We start from the raw sequence: 27,808 nt of genomic DNA on the forward strand, positions 1-27,808 counted from the left end.
GCTACAGTTCCCTTGAGTTCTCTATCTGAAGATACTGTTTTTCACTGTTTTTGGTAGACTAAAGAACATTCCTCTGCAAAGTGCTGGGTTCTTTGATGAAACTTCAGTCTGTTTCTTTTCCTTACAACAGGAAAGCCTTTTCTACTCAAGGGTCCATGAGCTTCTGTCTCTGTTGATCAAAGTGCTGCTGGCTGTTATTGCAGCTGATGAGGAGATTGAACCTACTGCCAGAATTTTGAACCCAAAGCAGACCTGAAGGTCCTGCTGAGGTGTTTAATGACTCCTTTCACTTATGAAACACAACTGTGTGTTTCTGAGCTGTTAAATGCTATTTTTCTAATACAGGGCAGAACGGAAGCTTTTCCAGTACCTGTCAGCATTTGCACATTTACAGTGGAAATCTCAAAGGGGGACATTAATCTCCTCAGAGGCTGATTCTGCTTTTGCAACCAGAAAGCCTCTGCTTTCTGCAAGAAGCTGCTCAGTCACATGGAACTCTTACCAAAAAATTGTGGCACCTGTATGTAGTGTTTTATGAGTAGTACAGGGCTCAAGAGCTTTAGACTGGGGATTCTGAATTGCTTTTACCAGATGGCAGATATTGAAGAGGTATTTTCTAGGATCACCTGGATTATGAGGCAGTGCTCAAACAGTTACCAGGCTTCTTTCTTCACCTACTCATCTGCAGCTGTTTTGAGATATGTATTTGCAATCCTCCTTCCTATTTCTGTCCATGGGAGTCCTTTTAGCCAGGTTTTTAGGAGTTCAGTCCTACCACAAAGGAGAAGTAAGATGTGCACAGAGGCTCCCTGTGAACATCTACTACAAGTGATGTTAAGGCAGAAACTCTATTACATGTGAACTGCTCACTCACAGAACTCTTGGGAGGGGTCTTTGTTTGCACTCCTGTAGTAGGAGTATCAGCTACACAGTAGTGTGCTCTTGTCAGGTGGTCTGATGGCTCAAATGAAAGCACCAGATAAGTTAGTATCCATATATATATATATAATAAAATCATTTGATATTTCCTTGGGGTTAGTGCCTTAGAACCAAGGAATGTTTGAAAATGAGGTTTCTGAGATTCTGATTTATGGCAGTATTTATTGGGAAGAGTACAGATGTTGTGTCAACATTGTGCACCTGAGGCTGCAAATTGACTTCTGTTGTTTGATATTTATCCGAGTGAGTGAATGGCTTCCAGCTGCCTGGGGGGGAAGTTACTGTTGAAAATCTTGTTAGAGAAGAGTTGGGGCTGTTTGAGACCAGAGATTCAGCAGGGAATGAATATGGAACAAAAAGCTTATGGTTGTTTGCTGTTGCTCTCGAGGCTGGGATGTGTCTTGGTGATGAAAACTTGGCCATAGACCTGGAATTGCTATGCCTGTTTGTATACTTCTGTGAGATTTATCTTTTAGCTCAAGAGAGGACTGCTTCAATACAGGCCTCCTTTGAAGACATTATCAGTGATGCATTTTTGAGTCCTAATTAATGGCACAGTATTTTTGTGCTTTTGTGTGTTGGTACAGTATTTCTACTCTGCATTGAGAAATAAAATTTGGAAGGGAGGGAACAATCAGTTTCTTCACTAGACACGGATGCCTTATCATTTCTTAAATGGCCTAAGTACAGGAAGAGAAGAATATGTAATAACAGTAAAAGACAATAAAGTTTTAATTTTATTGCCCATTATACTTGTGGTTGGCGTCCTCAGTTTACAGATAATAGGAAAATAATAAGAAATCTTCCATTTTTTCTTTTTGCCTATAACTGTCTTATATAAAGGAGAGGGTGGATTTGGAAATGGAATTTCTTCTTAAGAGTCTGACTTCTTCTGTCAAAGCAAGTTGATTTTATGCATGCAGTTTTCTGTTCATCCAAAAGACAGTTCCTTTATCAGTTCCATCAGTAATAATATTTACCTGGAAATATAAGTTTAGATCTCATTTAGGATTCAAAAAGTGATGGCTTGCCTTTTATTTCTGTCACGTTCCTCATGAATATGCTGCAGCTATATTTTCCGTCTGAAGCAGTTTCAGGAGAGGTGCAGACATGGTTTAGTGCAGGAGCTCCACAAAGAGCAGCCTCTTTGTGCCTTTATAGGTTTGCTTTCATAGCTCTGAGAGCACCAGCCTTGAGAAAGGACCAGGCTGTTCCAAGCAAGTAGCACGTGTAAAACTTTAGGAAGGATGCAGCCAGTGCTGTTGTGGAACTGTCCACAGGTGTGAAATAATAAACTGTTATAGTGATCAATAGCTGACTTTTAGTCATAGGGTGAAAGGATAAAAACTTTAAAAAATAAGGTAATAGGTGGTGTGTATGCATCTGAGCACAGTGCAGTTAAAAGCTGCAAGAACCTGAAAAACAATTAAATGAGAAGAACTGTAAGTCAATGAATATAGAATTTGTATCTAATCTTTTCCTATAAAATATGCATCATTATGGCTACCATTGGCTTGTTAAAAGCAATTTCAAATTCATTTTGTGGAATGAGATAATTTAGTACAGGAACAGAATGTACAGAGCTGCTATACTGTGCAACACTTGTTCAGATTTTTTAATCGACACCCATTTTCCTGTACTTGGAAAAGAGCTCATAATATCTTCCATTTCATTTTTTGTGCTTTAGCTTTAAAATTTTCTGAAAAAACAAAATAACTGAATTTGTGTGGTTTTGTTTTAAGCAAAACGTGTGTGCTTTTGAACTGCTGCAACTGTTAATGGTGGATTTTAATGCTTGCTGATATGTTGACAGTGTTGTCCTGCATATGATGCCATATGAAGAATTTACTGCACACAGGTTTACTAGGAATCTAGAACAATACAGGCACAATCCAGCCCAGATTGGGTGGTTTGGAATATATATATATATAAATAGCAAATATATAATGTGTATATATATATCAAGACTACTCTTGATAAGTTTGTGTAGGATCCAAACTTTTTTAGAATGGCTTAAAAAGGAAAAAACAAATGGAGAATGTGCAGATTGCTTCATCAGTCTGTGCCATGTATGTTCAGTTAAAGAGCTTTGGGTTTATATAAATCCTCAAAGGTCAGCTACCCCATCAGATACAGTAAGTAAGGGCAAAGAGTCTGGCAGCTTTAATAATACTGAATCTGTGAAGAGTCCCCACCCTTCATGTTTAAGCCTCAAAGTTTGAAGCACATATGCCAGGGAAAAAAACATTTCCAATTGTAGAACATTCTTTGTAATAGCAAACAGTGGGTATGCCTGTGCCTTAATGAGCACTTAAAGTTGATGTGCCTAACTTGGAAATATCATGCACCTTTTTAATTATTTATTGGAACAATTCTCCTGGTGTTGTAGAAGATTTGCCATCAATTGTGATCATTAAGATGCTAAATTTCTTATAGTATGTGTTTTGTGGTTCAGTTAAAACTTTGCTTCAGTCAAGTTAAAAACAGCTTTAAAACAGATAAATCTCCAGACTGTTCCCATGGGCTTCAACTATCCACAGTAACTGCTTTTAAAAAAGTTTGTTTTGAGACACAATGAAACTGAAAAATTTGCTTACTGACTTAGTGAGGAGACTGGAGAATGAACAGATTTAACACGCTATTTTAGAACTGATATTTATAATATTTCATTTCAAATGCTATGGTTTATTTTTAAAAGAGGTCGCTCCTTTTTTTGCAGCTCTTTTTTTGGTATTATCCTAATGTCTTTGCTTGTTTTCCTTCCCCCTCTGTGAAGCTTATTCTCAGCCAGTGGATAACCATATCAGCCCATCTGCCTACCTGGGACAGTCCCTGCCCCCAGCGTCACCAGGGCGATACTCACCAGTCCCCAAGGGAATGCTTGGAGATGATGAGATCACCAGGTAATGAGCAACCAAAGCTAAGTGCCAGATTGAACAACCAGGGGAGCTCCAAAATGTGTTAGTGGGCAAAATACTAGGGAATGCTGTATTTGATTTCAAGAAATAGGTGATAGTTTTTTAACTCATGTAAACATTGTTGTAAAGATAAAACTATGTATATTTATGTGTGTGTATTATATATATATATATAATATATATATATTATATATATATCTATCTATCTATACACACACATACACACATACTTTATTGGTCCAAAAATAGCATTAAAAGCAGAAAGCCCTGGAAATGCTGCATGCATTGACAGAGATTTTTAGGATGGTAATATGAGCAGACCAGAGATTTTCTTATTTTAACGCAAGCAGTGTTTGGGTCCTCCCTGCCCCTACAGACAAGGGTTTGTTTTGATGGATTCTAAATCCAGAAGGGCTGGAGAGCTCTTAATCCTTTCCCATTAACAGACCTTTCATGCCTTGACTGATTCAGTAGATTGCATTAATCTTTTGTTCATCATTGATGCTGAAGGAAAGCTCTTGTAATTTTGTTGCCCTTCTGTTCTGCAAGTATAGGGATGTTACACTGCACTTTCAGTATGCTGTTGCTGCATTCTGTGTCACATCATCATCTGATATGGCTAATGTCACTCAGATTCCAAGGCAGGGTCCACCCAGGACTGAAGTGGCATAATAAACTGGAGAATTGATTTTAGTGTAGTGGAAGGTAGGATATGTCTTTGTACTGATTTTTAACTTAGGGTTAGGTAGACATATAAGCCAAAATGATTCTGTCCTGTTAATATCATTATGGTTTTATTGCTCTCCTTTTAAATTACTGTAAAAGACAGTTTTTAGATTTCTTCAAAAATGCAAGGCCTATTTAGAAAATGTTTTGATTTTCTTTAACTTTCCTTCTCATATTACACTCTCTCCATCCCAAAAAGAGGTTTATAAATTTTATGTTATTTTAAAAAATGCTTCATCTTTTTGTTTTCTCTTCTGCTCCGTTTTTGTTAATGTATTGGTGTGATCCAGAGCAATATGTATAGAGATTTTCACAATGCCATTTATTTGTAATAGAATAGTACTCTGAAAATATGAATATAGTTGATGGAGGTGAAATTAAAGAAATTGACCTTAATATGATTTAATAGCTAGTGCAAAAATTGAGTGACTTTTAAAGATTGGACTAGATGATAGTTTTTGCTTTAGAAAAAAAAAGCAGCTTCTTACTTTATGCTGTAAATTAATAATTAATACCTCCAAATACTTAATGTCCATTAATTGTTCTTTAGTGCTCTCTAGTGATTTTTGAAATGCAGTACACAGTTTCTCTGTTTTATTAGAAATGTCTTTTTCTGAGATCATTTATGCTTTGCTTATATTAAATCGAGCAGCAGATAATAGATTTTTGGAAGGAGTCTTTCTGCATTAGGATTTGACTGGTTTTATCAATATTTTCTTTCCTCCCCTCATTCAAGGTAGGAGGGGATCCTATGAAAAAAAGTGCTACAACTCGGTTTAGTTTAACTTCTTCAATTGCAGTCGCTTTGCTCAAATTGAAAATTGTATCTGAAAATGTCACAACCTACACTGATGTTCTTGAACAATATGGAAAATATTAAGTAATGACATTTAGTGCTGAACAGGATTGTAGCATAATAGGAAATTATTTATGTATTAATTTATACATACATACCAACGTACATACAGATTTGTTCAGTTCACCTAACAACAATTAGGAGATTTTGTTTTGCATCTGGAAGCTTTTCTAATTGTTTATTTTACTTTTACTCATATCTAGTGACCAAGAAATCATATTCCTTTCTTTTCCTTCAGGGAGCCTAGAAAGGTTGTCCTACATCGAGGATCAACAGGTCTTGGTTTCAACATTGTTGGAGGAGAAGATGGAGAAGGAATTTTCATCTCTTTCATCCTTGCAGGAGGGCCAGCTGACCTGAGTGGAGAGCTTAGGAAAGGAGATCGTATAATTTCTGTAGGATTCTTTGTTTCTTTTATTTAAACAGCAACAAAAGTTTCCCCCTCCCTGCATATTAATATCAATCAATGATATACAGAAAAATCTTAATAACTGAGCTAAATTTGAGATAATGGAACAGATATACTTCCAACCTATCTTTGAGAAGTTTAGTCTGCCTCAGTTTCTCATCTATAACCTGATTAAAACAGCACTTCCTTCTCAGAGACATTCAGTGAAGACATTAACTTATCTTAGTCTCACAGCTGAGGGCTGTGTGTGTCTCAATAGAAAGAATACAGGTTTCAGAAATAACCCTTCTAATGAGATGGAGACACTTGGCTGCAGTGTCTAAAATTGGATCTTTACTTCCTGAAATAGCTGCTGAACCTCCCATTAGTCTTAAAATTCCATCTCATACCTCTCTAAGAGCTTCTTCTATACTAGTATTGAAAGTCATAAATATTTTGTGTTTCTTTGTGAAATTATTTAATTTATGGAGAATCATTTATTTGGGCAATTACATTGTATTTTGGGAGTTATTTAAGCGGATTTATGTTAGTAAGAGCTGTTACTAAAACTGGTATTAAAGCACATCTTTATTTTAGTTTGAACTATGAAAACAGCTCTTGGTCTAAAATGTGGAACACATATTTCTGCTGCATTTTTTTGGTGCTGCTATTTTTAAATCTGCTGCATTGAAAACAATGCCAGATTCACAGAGGGTGTTGCCTGTCACTGGGTGTGGTGACAGCATGGTCTGTAGGTATTTTTTGGCTAAGAAGGTCCCTGAACCATCACAAAAAGTAACATTCTCTGTTTCTCCTTAAAAAGGAAAAAAAAAAAAAGCATTCTTCAGACAAAAATTGACCATTCACTGAGTGATATACTGTGATAGTCTCAGTAATTCTTAAGAAGGATATATGTGAGAGAGGATTTTATTGACTTGATTTCAGGAACAATGCTGGGAACTGGGGAAACACACATGGCATGGAAACTAGTTTGTATCCAGTTAATTTTTTTCCACAGGAGTGTGTTCTGTGGTGATAAACACAAGCATTAATTTTGATGAAGGGCTTTTTTGTATTACTTGTAGGTAAATGGAGTAGATCTAAAAGCAGCAACCCATGAACAGGCAGCAGCAGCCCTGAAGAATGCTGGCCAGGCAGTGACTATTGTAGCTCAGTACCGTCCAGAAGGTAAGGGCTGCTTTATCCATTCAAGTTCTCTTGTACAACTTGAACCTCAGAGAAAGATAATCTACAGTGTCCTTCCACCAAACACCTCTTCTGAAACAAATCATGTCATGGATGTTGTCACCTACATGTTAGCATAATTGCAAGTGGTCAGATTGGAATATCTGCAAGTGTTGCTGCCATGGCTTGCTACATTTCTTGTTTTCATCACTGCAGAATTTCTGTTTCTTCAGTAAATTTTGCTACTGTCATAACATGAAAATTAATCCAGTACATCCAGAATTTAATAGAAATACCCTATTGTTCTTTCATATTTCCAGTTGTCTTCATGCTTTAATATGGTGGTTTAATATGCTTTAATAGTAGAAAGATAGAAGACTAATTCCTTCTTTGTTGTGTTGATTCAGATGACCTGAGGAGGCCATCAGGTTTTCCTTCCTTGATTTCACACTGAGATGTTATTTCTGTTTATCCAGCAGTTTTTTCTGGTCCAGATTAGACTGCAGGTGATGCTGATTAACCATCCTTTTGTGTTCTGCAGAACACTACATCATCAATAGACATATTTGTCCTCTTGTATTTCTGCAGCACATTTCAAATACCTCTGTTTGAAACTTTAACAATTTAATAGTGTAAAATGAAATGCTTGTCTGTAAACTCATCTATTATTGGTGTTACATATACTGAGGCATTTTTGTTGTTTTGTGCATTGTGATGATCAGCAAACTTATCCAATTTTGCTAAATTGGTTGGCCCAGCACTGAATCTTCCTTGCAGAGACTTCTCTGTTTGAAACTTTCCTTTAGCAGTAATGTCAAGGGGTAAGTGTCAGTGTCCATCAGGACTGGACATGAAGCAGGACTGCTGCCTTCATCTGTTGGGTGGCTGATAGCACACTTTAGTTGTTCTTTATTTCTTCTTTTCTGTCATATTTCTTCTATCCTGCCTGACTCAAGAGTTTGAAGCATTAGCTTTCACATTCCCCAACCCCACCACCTGCATCCACATCACATCTCTCCCCTGACCCAGGAATTCTGTTCATAGTAATGCCAAATGATTGGTTTTTCTGCTTCCTGCTCAAATCCCTACAGGCAGCCCCTGTTGCCAATGCCTGTATTGTCTCAGGAGGCTGTATCTTGGTCACCTGTTCCATCTGTACATTGCTGTGCTCCAGGATTCATTTTCTAACAGTGCTCACTCTGAGGCTGCATTTTAAAAAGAACAGTAAGGTCAGCATTGGTTCTGAAATATTTGCTTTGGCTGTGTGTTAGAGTTGTCAAATATTTCTGTTGATACACATTTGGTCTATCCTCTGCTTGGCTCTTCAGTGTTTTTATGAATAAATGTGTGTATGTGTGTGTTTTTTTATAATTATCCTCATTTTTTGTTTCTGCCATTTGGAAACAGATTAACAGGTATTAAAATATTCATAAAGTTGTTGTTCATTATTGGTGTTTCTCAAATGTCTTCATTAAGGTGGGGAGCATCAGTTATAACTGGATTGCATATGTATTTTATTTATATTTATGAATGCAGCAGAATTTTGTAAAAGATGCTGACAGCTAGGACAGATCAAGGAGAATTCTAGACATCCATCAGGGTTCATTATAACTGAGTAGAGAGATTCAGTATGATGGGAGCATTTGGAAGACACTTGGGACTAGCTCACTTCACTCCCTGTTATTGTATATGACAGTTTGTGTGTTCATAGATGTGGTGGGGAATGCTAATTTATGTTTTTACATCCTATCACATTTCCTATTTTCCCATCATAAAATTCCCATTGGTCTTTCTACTCCTGTTCTTGGGAAAAGAGGAGTTTTGCAAGCAGTTCTCTCATAGGAAAGCCTGAGTTAGGCTGTAGAAAAATGAATCACTGGAAAACCCTTCTCATGCCAAGGCTTGAATTTTCCATGTCTCTCTCTTCAAATCCATGGTAACTGAACTCCTAATTACTGGGTTTGGGGTAGGCTATTATGACTGAATGAAATTGATTTTATTGAATTTGGGCTCAAATTATGTAACTGCTGGCTTTTCTTTCCCTTAAATCTCCACAATGTTCCTTGGTTATGGAATTGAGTGAAAACAGATGTAATTACATTCTTTAAAATGTCTTTCTGGGCATTCCTTTCGTTTCCAGGAGTGTTCAGTAGATTTGAGGGATGCCTTAAAAAGTTTTTCTACTCCACTGAATTAAATTTCAGCAGCTTGCCAGCATTGTTTGGAACAGGTAAAAGCCAAACATAGAAGTGTGAGTGTGTTCTGCTGTTTACAGAAGTGGCTCAGGCATCAGGCACCCCCACAACTGCACTCAGTTGGCCTCAGGCTTTCTCCTTGTAGACTCCAGGCTTTATCTTGCAGCTTGCCAGGAGCTAATGTTGGAAACTGGTCACCGGTTGGGTAGTGCTGGTGCATCCTTCCGTGGTCCATGGATGCCGTGGGTGTCATCCAGGGTCTCCCTGGTTGGACACATCAGTGGGTTTAGACCTGTAGGGGCTGGATGCTGCAGAGGGATCTATAGCAGGAGATGAGCAAGAGTTAGTGAAACAGGAATTAACCTGTAGCAATGTGGTTGGGAAGTCGGGATGTTGTTCTCATTTCCATCTTTATTTGGAAGCTTTTCCTTACTCCTTTGCTGGTACTACAAATTTCTACCTCCTTTCAGGACATCACTCATGAATAAAAAGGGATTTTGCTTTACTGTCAATTCAACTGGAAAAGAAATACTGTGACCTGGAGCAGTTTCAAAGCAAGAAATGTTGCTTCAGTACACAAAAATGTTTTGATAAGCCATTTTAATTCAGTGGCTTCTGATCCATTTAATTTTTGTGCTGCTCCCTGGCTCTGCAGACACCTCAGTGCCACATTGCTGTGTCTCTGGGTTTCTGCAGAGCTAGGATGGCAAGGGAGAATTGTAATGTTGGTGCAGAGGAAAGAGAGGAAGCAGTAAGCAATGTGGATATATGTGTATCTCCTGGGAGTGGGGATTCAGGTCAGCAGTGTGATCATGCTGCATAGCAGGGACACAGGAACCTGAGTGCTTGAAGGGAATGTAGTGAGGGGAGGAGCAGCAAGGGGGAAGTATAGGACTGCACAGGATTACAGTTCTGGGAGGGCTCTGTGTTTCACATTGATACCCATTGTTACATTCATTCAAATGAAAAGCTCATCTGAAATGTAAAAATAATGCTGCCTCACAGTTCAGAATTTCTGGAAGGTTATATTTTGCCATTCCAAAAAGGTATGAGGTGCCAGTGGGCTGCCATGCCTGTATTATAGTTTGAGTGCATTTAAGTGTTTAAAAATAATAGAATAGCCAAACAAATATATTAAAAATATGAAAATATATTTGACTGAAATTTGATAGAAAATTATTTAGTGGGTTAAGCTTTCTGTTGTAGTTATACTCTGCTAGATCAGAACTGAGCTGTACTAAGGATGTGGATAACATTAACTGCAGTTATGTAACTGTGAGCCTGCTCTTGGAGGGCCTTGAAGAAGGCAGCAGGCCAAGTCTGTTGGCATCAGCAGTCATTCACTGGTCACCTCATCTTGCCCCAAAGCAGGGCAAAATTCAGATAAGCCTGTCATGACAGAAAAAGGGTACCAGCCCTTTCTGTTTCCCAAGGATTCACCTGACATACCAAAAATAAAATTATAATTTATTTTCTGAAAGTGGTAAGACGTTTAAGTGATCAGATTAGCTTCATGTTCTTAGGTGATCTTGTGGATCAGTGTAAGATTAGGAGAAGGTGGAACCAAAACATCCAGAGAAGATTTCAAATTATTTTCGTAAAGCATCTGCTTCTGAACCTACATTGTTCGTATAGGTAGTTAACACATATTCTTTCAGTTTTATTAATGGAAACTGTGTTTTCTTCATTCTCTCTTGTCTTTGAAACAAATGACTCAAAAGAAAAAAAAAGGAGGAAACACAAAAGTTTTGGTAGAGCTCTCTGCTCATTGGCCAGTGTATGGCTGATTTTTCTATTTACAGTGCTGCACTTATGTGATTCAAAAGAGAATAACTAAGCTCTGGGATATGGTGGCTTTTTTGTATGTATAAGCTAAAATTGTTTTCTGAGCATTAGTCTTGAAATATATTGTACATTTTCTGTCTGCAAAAGCCTAGCTGAGATAGCATGAAGCCAGTAATGCTTGTGCAAAATTTAATTTTCAGTAATTGTTTTTTTATTGAGGCTGAGCTTCCCCTGCTTTCTAGATGAGGACATGGATTTTCTTAAAGGTGGTTCAAAAGATCAGTGCATCCTGATTTCATCAAATGAAAAATTCTTAAAAAAAAAAAAACTGCCAGAAGGGTTTGCCTTGTTTTTGAGTATGTGGTCCCTGGTTTCCAGGTTTCTGTTCTTCCTTGTTTTGTACCTGGTTCTACTCATTTGCAAGTAATCTAGATTAGTCAATTAGAGTATTTTCAAAACTGGACCCATTAAGATTAGGAAAAGGGTTTTGCTATTTATAGCCCTGATAGACACTATAAGGCGGCTTACACATGTTTTAATCCTTTAAAACCTCACTCCTACTCTTTAATATACTAAATAAAATTGCTTGTGAATTCTTGCTAAGCCTTCAGCAACATTTTTAGTGGATTCACCTCAGCAGTGACTGGACCTAGTCTCTTTCTGAGTTTTCCAGGGTGTGTGGGAGGTGTCCTTAACTAAATACAAATGCAGTTTTTCTAATCCTTTGAAATTCCTTGGCACAGTCTTTCAAGTGATTAATGAGATACAAGCTCATTAAACATTAGAGTATATGAAAGTCACCAACAGCATGTGGAATTCCTTCTGGTCTGTCCCAGGCAATGTTCGTATAAAATGACAAGCATTGCAGCAAAATATCTCCTCAAAAATGACTGATGATGTTTTTATTGTGGTCCATGCATTTTAAAAGAAAAATGGAAGATCAGTAGAGGATCCAGTATGATGGTGGCCATCCTAAGTACCAGACTCCATTTCTCTCTTTGGAGGCACCATGAAAAGGAAAATTGAATATTCTGCAAGTTGAGAAAAGCCTACAAATCAGTAGTTATATAAAATTGTCAGCACTAGACTCCTGCTTAGACAGATCCAATAGGCCCTGCTAAAGAGGGCTTTCCTTAGACAGATGGGAAGAGGGAAGCAAGGGGCATACTTTTTTAATGAGAGTGAACTTGTTCAGCTCTACGTGGGTTCACTGTATGTAAGAGTCTCTGCCATCTGTTCCCTGCGCGCACATCCCGGCTTCCTTCAGTCGCTGCTCCTCCTGTGCTGTTTGCTGCATTTCCATCCCTTGTGCAGCCTTCTGCTCTCCTGCACATTTGCTAGAATGTGGGCTCCAGACCAGATGCATTTCCACTGCAGCCATGTTTTCCTCTTCCCCTGCCTGCACAGACAGTTTTTCTGTGGATCTGTGTTTTGTTGCCCATCAGATGGGCAGTCCAGGAGAGTTTCATAGATCAGATCCTTTCTGGAGTTCTGATTTTCTGTTCAAGTAAATACTGACATTAAAAATATTACAGATTTCTAGGTAAAATCACTTTAGCAGCTGGGAATCAGAGTAGTCTTCTAGGATTTGCTAATCTTCCCTCCTTTTTGTTTCTTGCTTGGAATACATGCAGACATAGAGCAGATTTAGTCTAGTTTTGCACCATCTGCTTATCCAGTGTAATTTTAAAGTTTAAACTTGAGCCCAGATGTATTCATTCTCTGTTCTTAACAACTGATTATGTGTCAACCTGAGTAGGCTTTGGGTTTTTTCCTTTGGTGATGGTGGGGTTCTGTTGGATAAATGCCATGAATTGGAGCAGGAGAGGAGGTGCTTGCTCAATCTCGCTGTTATGTCAGTAGATACTATGTAGAATAGTATCTATTCCCTCCCCCCCTCTAAACTTCTTGGGAACTTTGAGAAAATTCTGGTCAAGAAAAGATGCCCTTATTCTAATGCTCTCATTTTATTGTGTTTTGTGGTAGTTTTGCTGCCTGTTATCTTTTATTTGATGTATATCAGCAGCAGCTTTCCTAAAACTGAGACCTTAAAAGTTGATTCTGAGTGAGGTTTCATTCACTGCTGCTGCATATACATCTGGTTTTGGAGCCTGACCAAATTCTTACTGACAGGATTGAGAGGTTGGATTGTGTGGTTTTCTTTTGGTTTTCAGTTTCTTTTTGTGTGGGTGTCTGTGTTTCTTGTACTACCATAGTTCTTATTAAAACAGTATTTCAGAATCTCAGTGTTTTGATGGCTGTGGAAATTGGAAGCATATTTGTAGATGGAATTCCAGTGACCAGCCTGTTTCATTTGGGTTAAAATCACTTTTACTTTTTCATTTAAACAGCTTATGCCCTTTCTGTTACCCTGATAACACTACACCAGAAATCAAATGCATTCCTTCCCTGCCAAGCTCTTCATTTCCTGTTGACCAAGAAGGCAGAGTGTCCTTTTCATCTTGTTCACTGTGCCTGTTCCAGCTCCAAATTTCTGGAATATTAACATGACAAAACTTTCTTTAACAGTTACATATTTATATGTGCATTGTATGATTTTGTCACAGCCAGGTGGGGTTTGTTATGCTGTTCACTGTGATTCAGGGGAACAAATATCAAATTTGTCATACACTATATATGGCTATTATGCATAGCATAAGAAAGAAAGGCATTGTAAAGAAAATAGTTCCCTAGGCATGATAAGCTGAAGGAAAGTAAGAGATTGAAGATGCAAAAGACACTTGATATTCAACTCATCTTAATCACAGAGATAGAAATATAACCTGTCCTAAACAAATGATAACCTCTTCTAGATAAATTAGCAGAGCTCACACTTTGCTTCATAAAGCTGATGTTGAACCAGCCCTATTTTGTCAATAGGGCTCAGGTGCTGATCCTTTGGGTATCAGACTAACACTGCTTTTCTGGTGCTATCAAGAGTCCTGCTGCTGTGTTTTTTTCTGTCTCCAGCATTAGTTTCAGTAGCACTATACCTAATACTAAGGTTTCTTTTTTTAAAACCCTGTGTACTTTTTAGCTCCAAACCAAATGATGGTGAGAATTCTATTCATCCTGTTCCTCCCAAAACCTTCTGTTAAGAGGAATGTAACTCAAATTTTAGCTAGCTCTGCATCAAAGGAGCTCACCAGATTCTGACTGCACAGTGCTTAAGCTTCTCCTAAATATGAAATTTCTTGGCACTCCTTCTTTTTGAACATAAAGCCTTCCCAGTCCCAGCCCATTAGTTTCCTTTTTTTGCTTTATTCATATGGCAGGAGCCTCTGTGGTGAAATTATTCTCCTCCTTACTCCTACAGATGTCCCTGTCACTCATTCAGCACTTACTTCCCAGGAGTTCTGATGAGAAAAATTAAAGTAGTTCAGGAAGCTGCAAAACCAGCAACCTGCAGATGAAATATAGGATAGAGTCAGGCAGTACTGGGAAATAGCCTCCCTGGTAGCTCTCTTATATCAACGTGCTGCAAAGGAGGAAGTCTGATTCTTTGATGAAATGACACAATACAGAAATTTGTATTTTTTCCAGTAGCTATTACAAAGAGCTGCAGATATTTTTAGTATTGAACAGGCTGTAGCACAAGAAAACACTGGGATTGTCTGATCCTTTCCATGCTTACTTTCCTTGCACACAGGGACATACAAAAATCTTTTGGGTTTATAGTTTCTTGGTTACAAATGAGTAAAATGAGGTGACTTACCCAAGGCCCTGCAGGGCAGCAGTAGCACAGCAGGAGTGGGCTGTTCTCTCACTGCATCTGAGCCCTTCCCCTAAAGAATGCTCCTTTCTAAAAAATGTTGTTTTCTCACATTCCTCTTTGGTTACTGTCCTGTTATCTTACATTCTTTTGTTATTAGTGATGGCATCAGTAGTGGTGGAAATAATGGTTTTGATTCTCTTGTCAAACAACCTCAGCAGTTTGGTTTAGTGCCGGTAAAGCGTTTGATCTGAACTTTTCTTGTAAACAGACACTTGGTGCTATTTTAAAAACGAGGGTATCTTAACAGTTACTAGCTTTTGCTTATAAAGGAGAAAAGTTAGGGTTATTGAAGAGACTGTTCATATTGTCATCATCTGGATAGGGTTAATTATAGATGCTATCGGTGCTCACTGTATGATGAGTGAAGGGAGAAAGGGCTGCAGAACATAACACGATAAAACATTCAGTTTTTGATGGCTGTTGAAGGAACGTTAGTTGAGATATTTTCTCAAGATTTTTTATTTTAGAGTCCTTTCTCAGTCTTGCACTTCCTGAATAACCTGGTGCCCACAGGGAGTGAGGGTGCAGCTCAGGAGAGCAGCTCAGTGCCCGGTCCAGCAGCTGCTCGTGGCACACACACCCTGGCTCTGCCAGTGTTGACTTGCTATAATCTGGCACCACGTGGTCTCCTGAGGAAGGTGGTGGCTGCACAACATTTCCTTTGACTAGGAAGGGTTTGCAAGTGGATCTGTTGATCCTGAAGTCCAAACTATTCAGCTGAAGGAAAAACTTACTTTCTCTGAGTTCGTATTTTATGCTGATGGCATGTAAGTACCTCACTTCAGGAGATGTTTGTCCTGAAGAAGCAATTCCTGTTTTCCTGGCTGCCTTTGTAGCTAAGATCAAATGCATTTAGCATAGTTTTATTAGTACATGGTGCTGCTTAAGAACACAATCCGTTTTTCCAGGATTAACATTGGACATAATTCTGTGGGGGCAGTTTGACTCTCTAATGCCGTTTACAAGTGGATTGAAATTCATGCCAGAATTCTGAATATTTTTTTTTCCTTTCCTGAGCTTCCAGAGGAATATGGTCTTATTTCAGAAGATGTTTTGCATATTTCCCACCTTGTAGTGTTAAATTCTTTATCTCAATCAAATTCAGTAATTCTGAAGTACAGACATTTTTCATTTACATTTCTTAACATTTAAAATTTAAAAACTGTAGTTCTTGGTTATAAACATATATTTCACATATATGTTCTGAAGTTTCCTTTCTGTCATGGGTTAAAATTAATCTGTAACTGCCTTTTTATTACTATGAAGTTGATAATTATTAGTAGAAATGTTTGTCTTAATTTGAAAAAAATAGTTACTGTGAACTATAGATTATAATCGCAGAATTTTGAAGGATAATATACTTGTATATTTTCTTTGTCTAATGAAAATTATTTCAGATTTTCTTTCAGTTTAATTGGTGAAGTTTGGCAGGAAATGAATTGCCATGCCTGTCTTTGTTACAGAATACAGTCGTTTTGAAGCTAAAATCCATGATTTACGGGAGCAGATGATGAACAGTAGCATTAGCTCAGGATCAGGATCTTTGCGAACCAGCCAGAAGAGATCCCTCTATGTCAGGTAATCATCTTTTTCATAGCATTGCTGCTGTGTTTTTCTGCTTTCCCTAGACTTACTCTTTTGGTATTTGCCTTTTGGTACAATTATTAACCAAGTATTAATAAAGGGATACTTATATGCAAATATAATAAAAACAAAGCTGTATTTAGACTGATTAATGTAATATAGCTGAAAAAGTAGTAATATCCCTGAGAATTCTGTATGAACTTAGAAGAATGGTGCTATTGTTTGCTTTTTGTCCTTTGGTTTGAGAGAGATGATAATCCTTCAGCAAGAATATATATTTCTTCTTTATGTCAGTGTATATGAAGTCTTAAAAACTTGCTTAGTTCAGTTTATGGTTTTGTGACAGTAGTCTTCATATTTTCCCTTCTTCAGTACTTTATTTCAAATTTAGAGTCTTCTCTTTCTTAAGGTTTGACAGATTTCCATCTTATGTCCTTCAGCTTACTTTAGTTGTTTTCTTGGCTCTATTAAGGAACCTTATTTCTCTGTCCGATTGAATTTTGTTATGGAATATTTTTCCATGGTAACCAATAGAGAAAATGCAAAGCAAATGAACTGAGTATACCTCATTAGTTTATTCATACCAAGTTAAACATAAAGGAGGCTGAAAGGAAGTGGAAACATAAGAGCATGAAGCAGATGAGAAAATAGGTGTTTTCACAAGGAAATTATGGCAGGGTGCAGCTTATTCATGTGTCACTCAACTCCTACATTGGTTATCGTGTACTGATAAAGCATAATGTTTCAAGTATGGAACGTGGGTAAAAGGATTGCATTTTTAAAAATAAATTGGTTTTTGAGTTCTTCAAATCAGCTCATCTCTGGATTGAGTCAGTAGCCTCTTGGTAGGAACCACAGTGTTTCAATAGAGCAGGTAAGCCTTCAAGTAGTTCTGGTGTTTGGGTTAAACATGATTTAAAATGTTGTAGGACCTCACTGGTTTACCTCCTAAAAGTAAGCAGGCTCAGGTGCTGTTGACTTTTCCCATCCAAAGCAGATCTAGTGTTTTGTTCATGGTGTGTTCTGTCTGCTGAGCTATGGGAAAGGAAGCAAGGCATACACCAAGCAGTTCCCTCAGTAACTGCATGAGGAAATGCTGGTGCTGAGGAAAGTCATGGTCCTTTGTAACTATTTCTGAATGCTTGACACAAATGTAGCTAAATACTCATAGGGCTTCTGTTTAGCTTGACTTTAACAGGTAGTTTCTGTGTTTTGACCTATTGTTTCAGTAGCTGGATTCTGTTTTCTCAGATCTGAGCCTACTTTTTTTTTTTTCTACTTCTGTTTGCCTTAAATATTTTGGCAGTCAGAATTGAAATCTCTAAAAATAAAAGCCTTAAATAGTAAGGGTCAATGCTTAATACCACTTATCCATATCTTTGAATTTCCACAGGGAGGTAAGTTGTATGTATGGATATTGTGCCAAGATCTTCATTTCCTTAATCCCAAGATCTATTGCTTTAGTTCCCATCATATACCTAAGCCCAAACAATTCCAAATGCTTTTATTTTCTTGGTTAGCTATAGCCTGATTAGGTTCTAAACCGCTTATGCTCATGTTCACACATCTGATATTTTGACCCACTGACAAGCATTTTATCTTTATGTAGTTTTTATTCTACTGATGGAAGTTGTTGAGCTTTTGACTTTGCCAGCTGCTGCAGAACTTGCAAACTTCTCCAGGCTGTTGGCAGAAGCCTTGTGGGGACTGGTTTCATTGAAGGTTTTTGAGGCTCAATATTCAGTGTTGGTATAAGTCAGTGCAAATATCTAAAATGCAAAAATTTCCCAGCAAAAGTACTTTTCTACCCACATCTCTTTACAGAGGGTGCTGCTAGGGCTTTTGGGATCTGCTTGTGTCATCACACCAAAAGCTGCCAAATACTGGGAGGCAGCTTAGTATGCACAGAAAGGGTTTTCATCTGTTCTGTCTTGTTTCTGATGTAATTTTGACCCCATTGAAGTAACTTTTATGAATATTTTCACATATTGCTAGATACTGACAGAACATGTTACTTACCCACTTTATTTCTTTTAATAAGTCACTCTGGCATAGTCATACTGTACTTTTAATTCAATTCAAAGCCAACTTTAATAACTTCAGATATCTTTTTCCAACAGTGCTGGGTTTTGGATATGCCTTAAAGGATGTCAGTTATGTAACAAAATGCTGAATTGAATGGTAAATCCACCAGTAAAATGTTTATAGGCTTTCAATCACAATTTCAGAAAAGCTATTAAATAAAAATACCCTGAAAATCATCTCTGCTGCTTTCTAAAAATCAAATTAGGAAATAAAATCAGATAGATCATTGAATCCCTGTAAATATGATATCTTTAAAACTAGTCTGCCTGTATACAGCATTTTTTGGTATTATGTAATATTAAGGAAAAGACAATTGTGTTTGCCCAAAAATACAATTTGGAGTGTAATGGCAGATTTTTCTTTGTAATTGTATCTGTATCAAAAAACGATGTACAGCAATTTGGAAAACAGACCTTGGAGGGCAATCCAGACAGAGCAATTCAGCAGCAGCTGACTCTCCATTTGCACATCCTACTGTGTCCCCCACACCACTCCTCCTGTCCCCAGCTAATTCAGATGTACTGATGAGTCTTCTCTTATTTTGCTTTATGTTTCTTCTGGTCTTTGTTCTGAGACAGATTCTCTCATAATGTTTCTGGGTTTGCATCTGATCTATATCTATATAGATATATATGCTCACCTGGAAATTCAAGAAGCACATGTGAGATACCTTCATGGTATCCTGTTTCTGTGATAACACATGGAGAGAGAGTAAATCTGTTCCGTATTTAATCTCATCTTCTGTGGCAAGTCTCAGTCTGCAATGTGTGTAGCATTCAAAATCAAAAATTACATTTACCTTTGTGCATTTTTCTGATCAGCACAATACATTCCAAGCTCAAACAATGGCACTGATTTGTGCTTGAATCACAGAAAAAATGATTATGTCTCCAAGTTGAAGAAATGTAACAGTTTTACAATGACTGAGAAATTTTAACTAAGTCCTTTGGAAAAATAAGATCTGCTATAAGCAGCAGGCTAAGTGCATTTGTTTGCTGTTTAATTGGGCCTTCTTTATGGTATTCTCAGAGTTCAAACATTAAGTTTCAAACAACTTTCCCAAAAACTCAGAAAAAGAGAACCTCCTTTCCTAGCTGACCTTCGTTTATTGTGAAGCGGTAAAATTAATTAATTTTTAATGAAGTGAAACATAGAGCTGCTTTTGCTGAAGGAATTCCTGGTTGCTTTGTTTATTGAAGAAATGCTTCAGTAGAACTTGGTCAACAGCCTATGACACTGAAAGTAATGAGTGTGGCAGGTAGAAATACTCTGGAAAATTTGGCATTGTTACACAGCCATTACCTTTTTGGCTTTCAAGCATAAGCACTCATGAAAAATGCAACCTAATTTCAATTTCTCTAGACTTTTGGATGAAGGAGCTGAGTTACCTTTTCAGTGCTTTTTGGTTCCTGAGTAATACAAAGTGAAATAAAAGAGAGGACTTGCTGTTTTCTCTAGAAAAAGTTTTTTAGGACTTCCCATTTAAATTTAAGTAGAACTTTACTGTAAATATCATGGATCTGCAGTCAAAGCAGTATTTGATGAGGATTACTAAATTTATTTTTAAGTTAATTTGTGTTTATAACCTACAACAAGTAAATGTGTACATGGCATTTTTATTCTGTAATGAAAGTCCCCATGCAGGAAGTTAATAGAAGGAGTATTTTTTATATTCCAGCTTGTAGATAAATTCATCATCTGGGCTGTGAACTGAGTTCTTGGTTGATGATGTGCCAGGCAAACTGGAAAAGCCATGTTACTCACTTGGAATCAAAAGAAATTTTTTGTTAATTCTGTTTGCTTTTGAGGTCATTTGCAGGATCATTAGCAGTTCCTGGTGTTCCTATAAATGTTAGCTGCATGGTTTTGTCACTATTACATGACACCCTAAATGATCTTTTTATACAACTATCTTATATCAGCTTTGACTTTTTTGCCCAATGAATTTTTTTTTCTTGAAGTGACTTTACCAGAGAAAATGTGTTTGATGAAACTGCCTTTCATTGTACAAAACCTGCTCTGTGTAACCATTTATCTAGTTGGAAAAGCACATGCTGGCAATAATGGCTTTATCCATTTCTGCTTCCATTTCATTCCTGAGAATTTTTTCTCATGCAGTCAACATATATGTTAATGCTGTTAGTCCAAGCTCACAGCTTTTATAAATTTATAGCAAATTCAAAAATAGAAGTAAAAAGTAGAGCTGGTAGAAGTCACTGCTTGAATGCTAACAAGAAATCTCAGGAAATAAATGTCACGATGCATGTAATTAATTCAGTGAAAATGTATACAACTTGAATCTGCATTGAAAGTGCATACTGGATTATGTGCAGTTTATTTTGAGATATGAAATTATATTTTTCCAGAGTGTTTCTTGAACAAATGTGCAGAATAAATGTAGAGGAATAGCTACTTCCTATCTGTATCATTTTCTTACTTGCAATATTTTGGCTATGTAAAAAAAAAAAAGTGTTCTGATTTAAAAAAATAATCAGGATATCTTAAGTATGCTGTGGAATTAACCCAAAAGATCCTATTTTGAAGGTTGCACTGCCAAGGAAGGTGGTATTTCAAAATTGAAAGTCTGAATTTGGTTATGAACTTAAACTAAAGGTATCACAGATTTAAGTATAAGGCTCTTAATCTCTATTTAAGTATAAGGCTCTTCAATATTTTGAAGCCACTTGAAAATTTCTGTCTTTTTTTAGATATTCTAAAAATCTGTATTAAAACCTTTAATCCTTCAGGATTTTTTTTTAAAAAAATATTTTATAGCCTAAGAAAGGCATGGTGTCTCAAGCAGCTCTGGTTTTGCAATAGACACTGAAAATTAATTGGTATGACAGAATATTTTGAGTTTTTTCCCTGTAAACAACTTGTTATTGGTTATGAACACATACAGATCACTCAGTGCTTGATGAAGCAAAACTCACAAAGCTAAAGTAGATTTTGGAGCAAACAAATTTTGACTTACATGGATTAAAAATTTCTGTGATATTAAAAATCTAGCAGAATAAAGTATGAAAGACCAGTGTTCAGAATGAAGAACCAAGCTGAATTTGCACAAGGAAAATGACACCCTTTTAAATCATCACAATGTGATCTCTTGGTACTACTTTGGCTTGATATCAAGTAAGTTGAATTTGGGTATTGTTCAGAAAGTGCAGCACTGACAACACATGAGCTGGCAGATTAAATAATATTGAGGATTTTTTGGACTGTGTCATACAAGCATTTATTTTACATAGGTGAGGTTCATGACCTATTTTCAAATGTAAAAGAAGTCCTTTAGAAGGCAGAACCTGAGCAGTTTCTCTTGCTGTTTGCTAAGAGACTGCTGTCATCTTTCATTTCCACGTCCTCATTAAACCCTCAGCTGTGCCAGGGAGAAAGAGACTGCAGATATCTTCATTTCCTCAGGGAACTTGTCCAGGTATAAAATGATCCACAAGGCAGAAAAGATATGACTTGTAAACCAGATCAGTTCCATATCATGGTGCACCATGTGCCTTTCAAGACAACTCTGCTTTCTTAAGCAAAAAGGGGAACAGGAGTCAGTTGCATAAACCAGTCTTGCTGCCAGAGGGAATGTTAATAAAACTGTAGTCATGCAGCTGCTGCTCAGGTATTGAGTGCCTTTTATTTGAAAACAGGCTTACCTTAGGAAAAAGGGTGGTATTCTCTCTAAATGGTCAGGAAATTCCTAAAAGAATGTGCATTAGGTTCTCTGCCTTTGGGTACTACGGTACAAAGTGGTGACCAGATCATATTTCTAAGGGTTTTTTTCCTGTGAGCAGGATACTGATGATAATGACTTTTATTTTAAAGACAGTACTAAACTGTACTAAATTACTAAATACTTTAAATTTATAATTTCATATGGAAGTGTACTGTACAGAACTTTTGACCATGCTTTATGCTTTAAATACTTGCTTGTCTTTTTTATCCTAGGCTGACATGTAACTAGCTCTGTGCAAAGTACTTATTGAATTGCAGTAGGTGTCTCCTGTAGAGCTTTTGTAAAGCACTAAAGGTTTGCTCTGGATCAAATTTTTTCTCGTTGATTAAAGCTTAGGAGTGTGTGGGGGTACTGTACTACACATTCTGTGTGTGTATGAGAGAGTGTATTCAGCCTTCTTGTAAGTACCTGTCAGAATGATGCAATCATTTATGAATAGCACAGGCAGCTTGCTTCATATTTTGTGCTATTCATACTCTCCTGCTTTTTCTTGCCTTTTTGCTATGTTTAATTCTTTCTTTGCAATGTAGAGCTCTTTTTGATTATGACAAGACTAAAGACAGTGGCCTTCCGAGTCAAGGACTGAACTTCAAATTTGGCGATATTCTCCACGTCATTAATGCTTCTGATGATGAATGGTGGCAAGCACGGCAGGTAACTCCAGATGGAGAAAGCGATGAAATTGGAGTTATCCCAAGCAAACGGAGGTATGGCATACTTGATTGACTTGGAGATGTCTGCTATTAAACATCTGATCTGATTAATACATATAATGTATATGCTTTTCTGTTTCTTGGTAATTCTGTACCACAATCAGCCACTAGTTTGATTCTTTTGTTTTTAAGTAATCTGTAGTGGGGTTCTCATTTACTCAATGAAAAGTTTATTAAAACTCCACTTAGCCCTAGGAGTTGTGTGCTGAAGTTAATAAAGGTAGTCCACATCCACCTCTGTTCACACTGTAAGTTGTGAGTTTAATATCAGCTAATTACCATTTATGTATGAAAAGGTGCAAAGTGTGAATGAATTTTATTCAAGTCATGACACCATCATGAATTCTTTCTACCCAGAACCTTGAAAACTGGAAAATCATTCTTTGGTAGCCAATGGAGATGAGGTTTTTGTTGGCATACTGGAGATTCAAATAGGAGTTTAGGTGCTCTGAATCTTAATATCTGCTATTGACTGATAATTGAAGCTGTTCACTTATTGTGTCATGTTTCCTCTTTGCACTCTCTGGATTTATTGAACGTGTATAGCCACAAAATACTCCAAATAATTCCACAGCGCATCACTTGAGAAATAACAGTTTTCCATTAGCAGGCTTCCATTTTCTGAGTGTTTCATAAGCAATAAAATTTACAGTACAAAAGGTACACCAATATGCTTCTGCTGTAACAAGTGCTAACTTGGAGTTCTGGAGTTTTGATGATTTCTGACATTTTTGTGTGTGTTTTTGTGATAGAGTTGAGAAAAAAGAACGAGCCCGTTTGAAGACAGTGAAATTCAATTCCAAAACAAGAGGAGATAAAGGGGTGAGTTAATGAAGTGCTAATTACACCTGATATTGTGAATGGTAACATTTTTCAGTGGTTTTGTGTGTGGAGAATCACTTTCAGATTTGAGTGAAAAGAGTAAATTCTATCAAATTGAAATGAAATAGTTCTGAGCACCAAAGCAGATTTTAATTGCCAAAACACTGCAAATTGTTTAATTGTTTAAAGGATTAGCTAAATAAATCCTAAATATATTAGGATTATATATTGTAAAATATATATATTAGAAATATATATATACTTCTTCATAGTGTAATGTAGTAGGAGCTGTATATCCTAACCAAGTATTGAATAGTGCCATTGCTAACAGCTCTGCACCTGATGTGATTTCTGTCACAGTACATGTGATGGGAACGAGTGGTGAGAAAGAATTCAGGCTACTTAAGTAGCAATAGGAATGTTTGTAGCCAAAATTATAGCCATTTCATAATGGCACAGCAACCAAATTTCTTTATTGTTTTGAGGGTGAGGCTTTCTTGCAATGTTTTGGCTGTTCTGAAATTTGAGAAACAATTCCACAACCTTATCATTTCTACCAGTAGTATGTGACTAGTAATTTCAAGACTCAGGCTTGTGCATTTTAGATGTAAGAGTCTTCTAAATCAATAATACATTACCATTTCAAAAAATCTGAAGTGTGCTTTAGAGTCTTGAGGAAGCTATTTCTTAAATAGTGATTATATTTTTAATTGCACTAATGCTGTAGCATTGGTTAGTCATTATTGTAAATCCCACAAGTGCATTTTAGTAATTTATTTCACTTACCATGTTTTCATAACTTCAGAAATAACATGCATCAAATATTAAAGCTTCAGTATTATGTCCTGATAGTGTAGGACTGCAAAGTATAAAGACTCTAAAATTCATATATACATCCCTCTGCTACATGGCAGAGGTTTCAGTTAATAATGAAATGTCATGTTTTTCCCCTATAAGTATTAGCTTAAAAGAAAATCAGTATCTCTAACTACTTTCTGATTCACAATTATGGTACTGCCCTGGAGATTTACTGGATTATTGGCAGTATTTTTCTGTTTTGGTGCTTTTGTAGTTTGGTATTGAAATAAAATAATATCAAGTGACATGGTAATTTGAGTTTGCTTTTTAGAAGTCATATAAAGAGAGGATTAAATACTTCAAATTCTTTTCATACACTAAGGAATTTTTCAAATGTTACCATGTGCTTTGAAAGATAATTGCATGGTTTTAGAGGGTGTCTACCAATTAACTGCAAACAGTTAATTAGTGGTGTGTTTGAAGTAGCTTTTTGACAGAAGCAGAGTTGGTGCACAGCCCCTGTGTACTAACAGCACCAAAGAAATGCATGGAATACTGAGTGGAAAAGCAACTACGCTTGCCATTGATGTAGAACTGCAGTTCTTTTTCTTCAGTAACATTTCATTTTGCAAACACTTACACTGTTCACAGTCTCTTGCTTCAGCTGTAAATGTTTTAACATCAGAGTTTCTCCTTCAAGTATTCCTTCTGTAGTTTCCTAGTAAGTTGACTGCACCATACATGTCCTCATGGACCATGTGCCTTCCTGTGTGTGTGTGTGCTAATTCTCCATAAATAGGATGAAATACCAATTTTATACAGTTTTTGAAAATTTCTACATTAAGACCTTGAAGAATTGTAGTGATGGCTAACATTAAAATCCATGTTCCTTCATTGTAAGGAAACCTAAAAAATCTGGAGCAAAAATGGTTACATTTTATTCTTGTTTGTTCCTTTCATATACACATTTATCTCATTTTCTTTGCTGCTTCTGATTTAATATATTCCTGCTTATAATGACTGTGAATGATTGCCGGTGGGCTTATGAAAAATTTAATGCAATTACTGTGCATTTTCAACTAATAAGCAAATGCTTCTAGCTTTTTATAATCATGATATCTTTTAAAAGTAATCTTTTAGCTGATCTTTTATGCAAAATCAGTATAATATTACTTTTATTTTCTCTTTTTTTTTTGCAATGGAACTGGCTCTGACCATTATACATGCAGTATATAAAGTTTCATATTAGCTCAGGAAGACTTACTGTAAGAAAGTTAAAATAATTGTTATGAAATATTTTCACAACTACAATGAAGAACTTGATTAAGCACACGATAAATCAGCTAGTCCTTTTATTTTAACTGTTCAGATTCCCTATTCTCACCACCTCAGCTAAACTGAACCATTTTAGCTTTATCACATTTGTCTCCTTTTACCAAACTGACAGACTTGCCCAAATTAACAAATTACAGATGTGAGGTTTTATTTTTTGAATTTACATTACAGTATTTTTCAGTATTCTCAGGAAGGATCTCCTTTGGACATATTTCTTTGTTGTCCTTATTCTCTAGATGACATTACCCTTCCTGGTTGTGAGAAATCATTTGCAATGACTTGTCTTCTGTTGGAGAAGGTCAAGAGGACCATAACCTAGAAATTTGCCTGTGCCAAGTATGGTTCCTGCAGGCATATGATTGGCTTGAAACTTCATCTTTTGTCTATGTGTCAGATTGATAATTTACCAAATTTTACAGTGAACAACAGTTTTAGTCGAACACAGATGCAAGGCAATTAAAGGTTTTATGGATTTCCTCCTTAGCTCAGTATTGTTATTTCCAGAGCTCAATGTCACTGACTGTGCTCCCATGGTACTATGTGCCTCTTTTAACACCTTGTAATTTTGAGTAATTTTAAAAAACATTGGTAATGAAAATATCACTGGAAGTTTAAGTATCTGCTATTGCCAAGCACATCTGGCCAGAAGGATTGTTAGTCCTGTAGCAGGATGCAGCTTTTGTGTTGCACTTTAGGAAAGAAGCACAACTATAGACATTCTCTTTAGGAAGGCCAAGTGTTAGTTTTCAATTGTACCAAAAAATGTGGCCCATAATTTGAAAAAGCTTTGTTCTGTTTGACCCCTACGTGTCACTGTCATTCATTCCATTCTAATGCTGGTAGAAAGGATAATATGCCTTTTTGCAGCTCTATTGCATATGATAGAGGAATGTGAGCTCACATTGGCTGAAGAAAGACAAACAATTACTTAAAAGCTAACATGCTCCAAATTTTAGAAACACTTGTTAACAGAGTCTTGAATGCATGGTTTTTTTTTTTTTTGCAATACCTTTTTGAAGATGTTTCTGTGGTGCTTTTCTTACTTCCTGCTGCACATAGGCTGTGCTTAGCTTAGAAAAAAATAAATAGTCCCCTACAGCACAGGGTCTCAAGGGTCTTTTTCTATTTTACCATCCTTTCTATTGTAGTTTTTTTCTGCAAACCAAATGACCAAAATATGGCAAATTTTATGTCTTGGCAAAACTGGTCAGATGAGTCACTTACGCCTCAAGATGGAAGGGAATTTCTGCTGACTTCAACTTAGCTGTATTAGCTCTAGTTCTGGGCATAATTGCAATTAAAACATCACTGATTTATTTATACTTTAAAGTTTTTTATTGACTTGGAACATCAAATTAAAGGTGCTGTAGTCACATGATGTCTTCAGCAGAAGATATGGCAGTTATTAGTAAAATTTGTGCTAATTACATATAGACATACATATATAGGAATGAAAATGCATTGATGCTCTCCATCACTTGGACAAACAGCACAGTAATAGTTTATATTTATATGGATGTAAATGTCTATGTAAGTAACTCTAGAAGTGTTTGTAGCAACTGAGGTGCAGAAATTCTTCAACACAAGCAGTTAATGTCAAAAGTTGCTGAACATGATCCTTGATATACAGGGGTTTTCATGTGCTAATTATGAGTACACTCTTGAAAAACATAATTGCCTCAATAAACCAAAGAAATTAGCTTGTGTCTTTTCAAGTTAATCTTCATAGTAGGATGCAAAATTACATAGAACAAAGTAAGTCCATTCAGTGAATTTGCAATGAATTGCAATAGTAAAACACTGATGAAAGTTTTGGACTATTTTTAGTTGGATGGTAACGCTGCCCAATACTTTTGATGCTCTGTTATAATATCAGTTACTTGCAAAAGCCTCAGCTTGGTTTTTTTTGGGTTTTTTTTTTTTTTTTAATACTGTAGCCCCTAAATGAGATAATATCAGTGATTT

The 27,808-nt window shown here is 36.6% G+C and overlaps 1 protein-coding gene across 11 annotated transcripts in view; it reads left to right on the forward strand.

The window, feature by feature from the left end:
* DLG1 (discs large MAGUK scaffold protein 1) overlaps nucleotides 1-27,808 on the forward strand; it is a 141,391-nt gene that overhangs the window by 98,667 nt on the left and 14,916 nt on the right. For all 11 annotated transcript variants that reach the window (XM_050978163.1, XM_050978164.1, XM_050978165.1 and 8 more), the window contains 6 exons: nucleotides 3,716-3,842; nucleotides 5,678-5,834; nucleotides 6,913-7,015; nucleotides 16,231-16,345; nucleotides 22,706-22,882; nucleotides 23,641-23,710. In XM_050978163.1, the coding sequence (XP_050834120.1) occupies nucleotides 3,716-3,842; nucleotides 5,678-5,834; nucleotides 6,913-7,015; nucleotides 16,231-16,345; nucleotides 22,706-22,882; nucleotides 23,641-23,710 (749 nt within the window). The remainder of the gene's footprint in view (nucleotides 1-3,715; nucleotides 3,843-5,677; nucleotides 5,835-6,912; nucleotides 7,016-16,230; nucleotides 16,346-22,705; nucleotides 22,883-23,640; nucleotides 23,711-27,808) is intronic.

Source organism: Serinus canaria, chromosome 9 (genome assembly GCF_022539315.1).
Source record: "Serinus canaria isolate serCan28SL12 chromosome 9, serCan2020, whole genome shotgun sequence".
NCBI lineage: Eukaryota > Metazoa > Chordata > Aves > Passeriformes > Fringillidae > Serinus > Serinus canaria.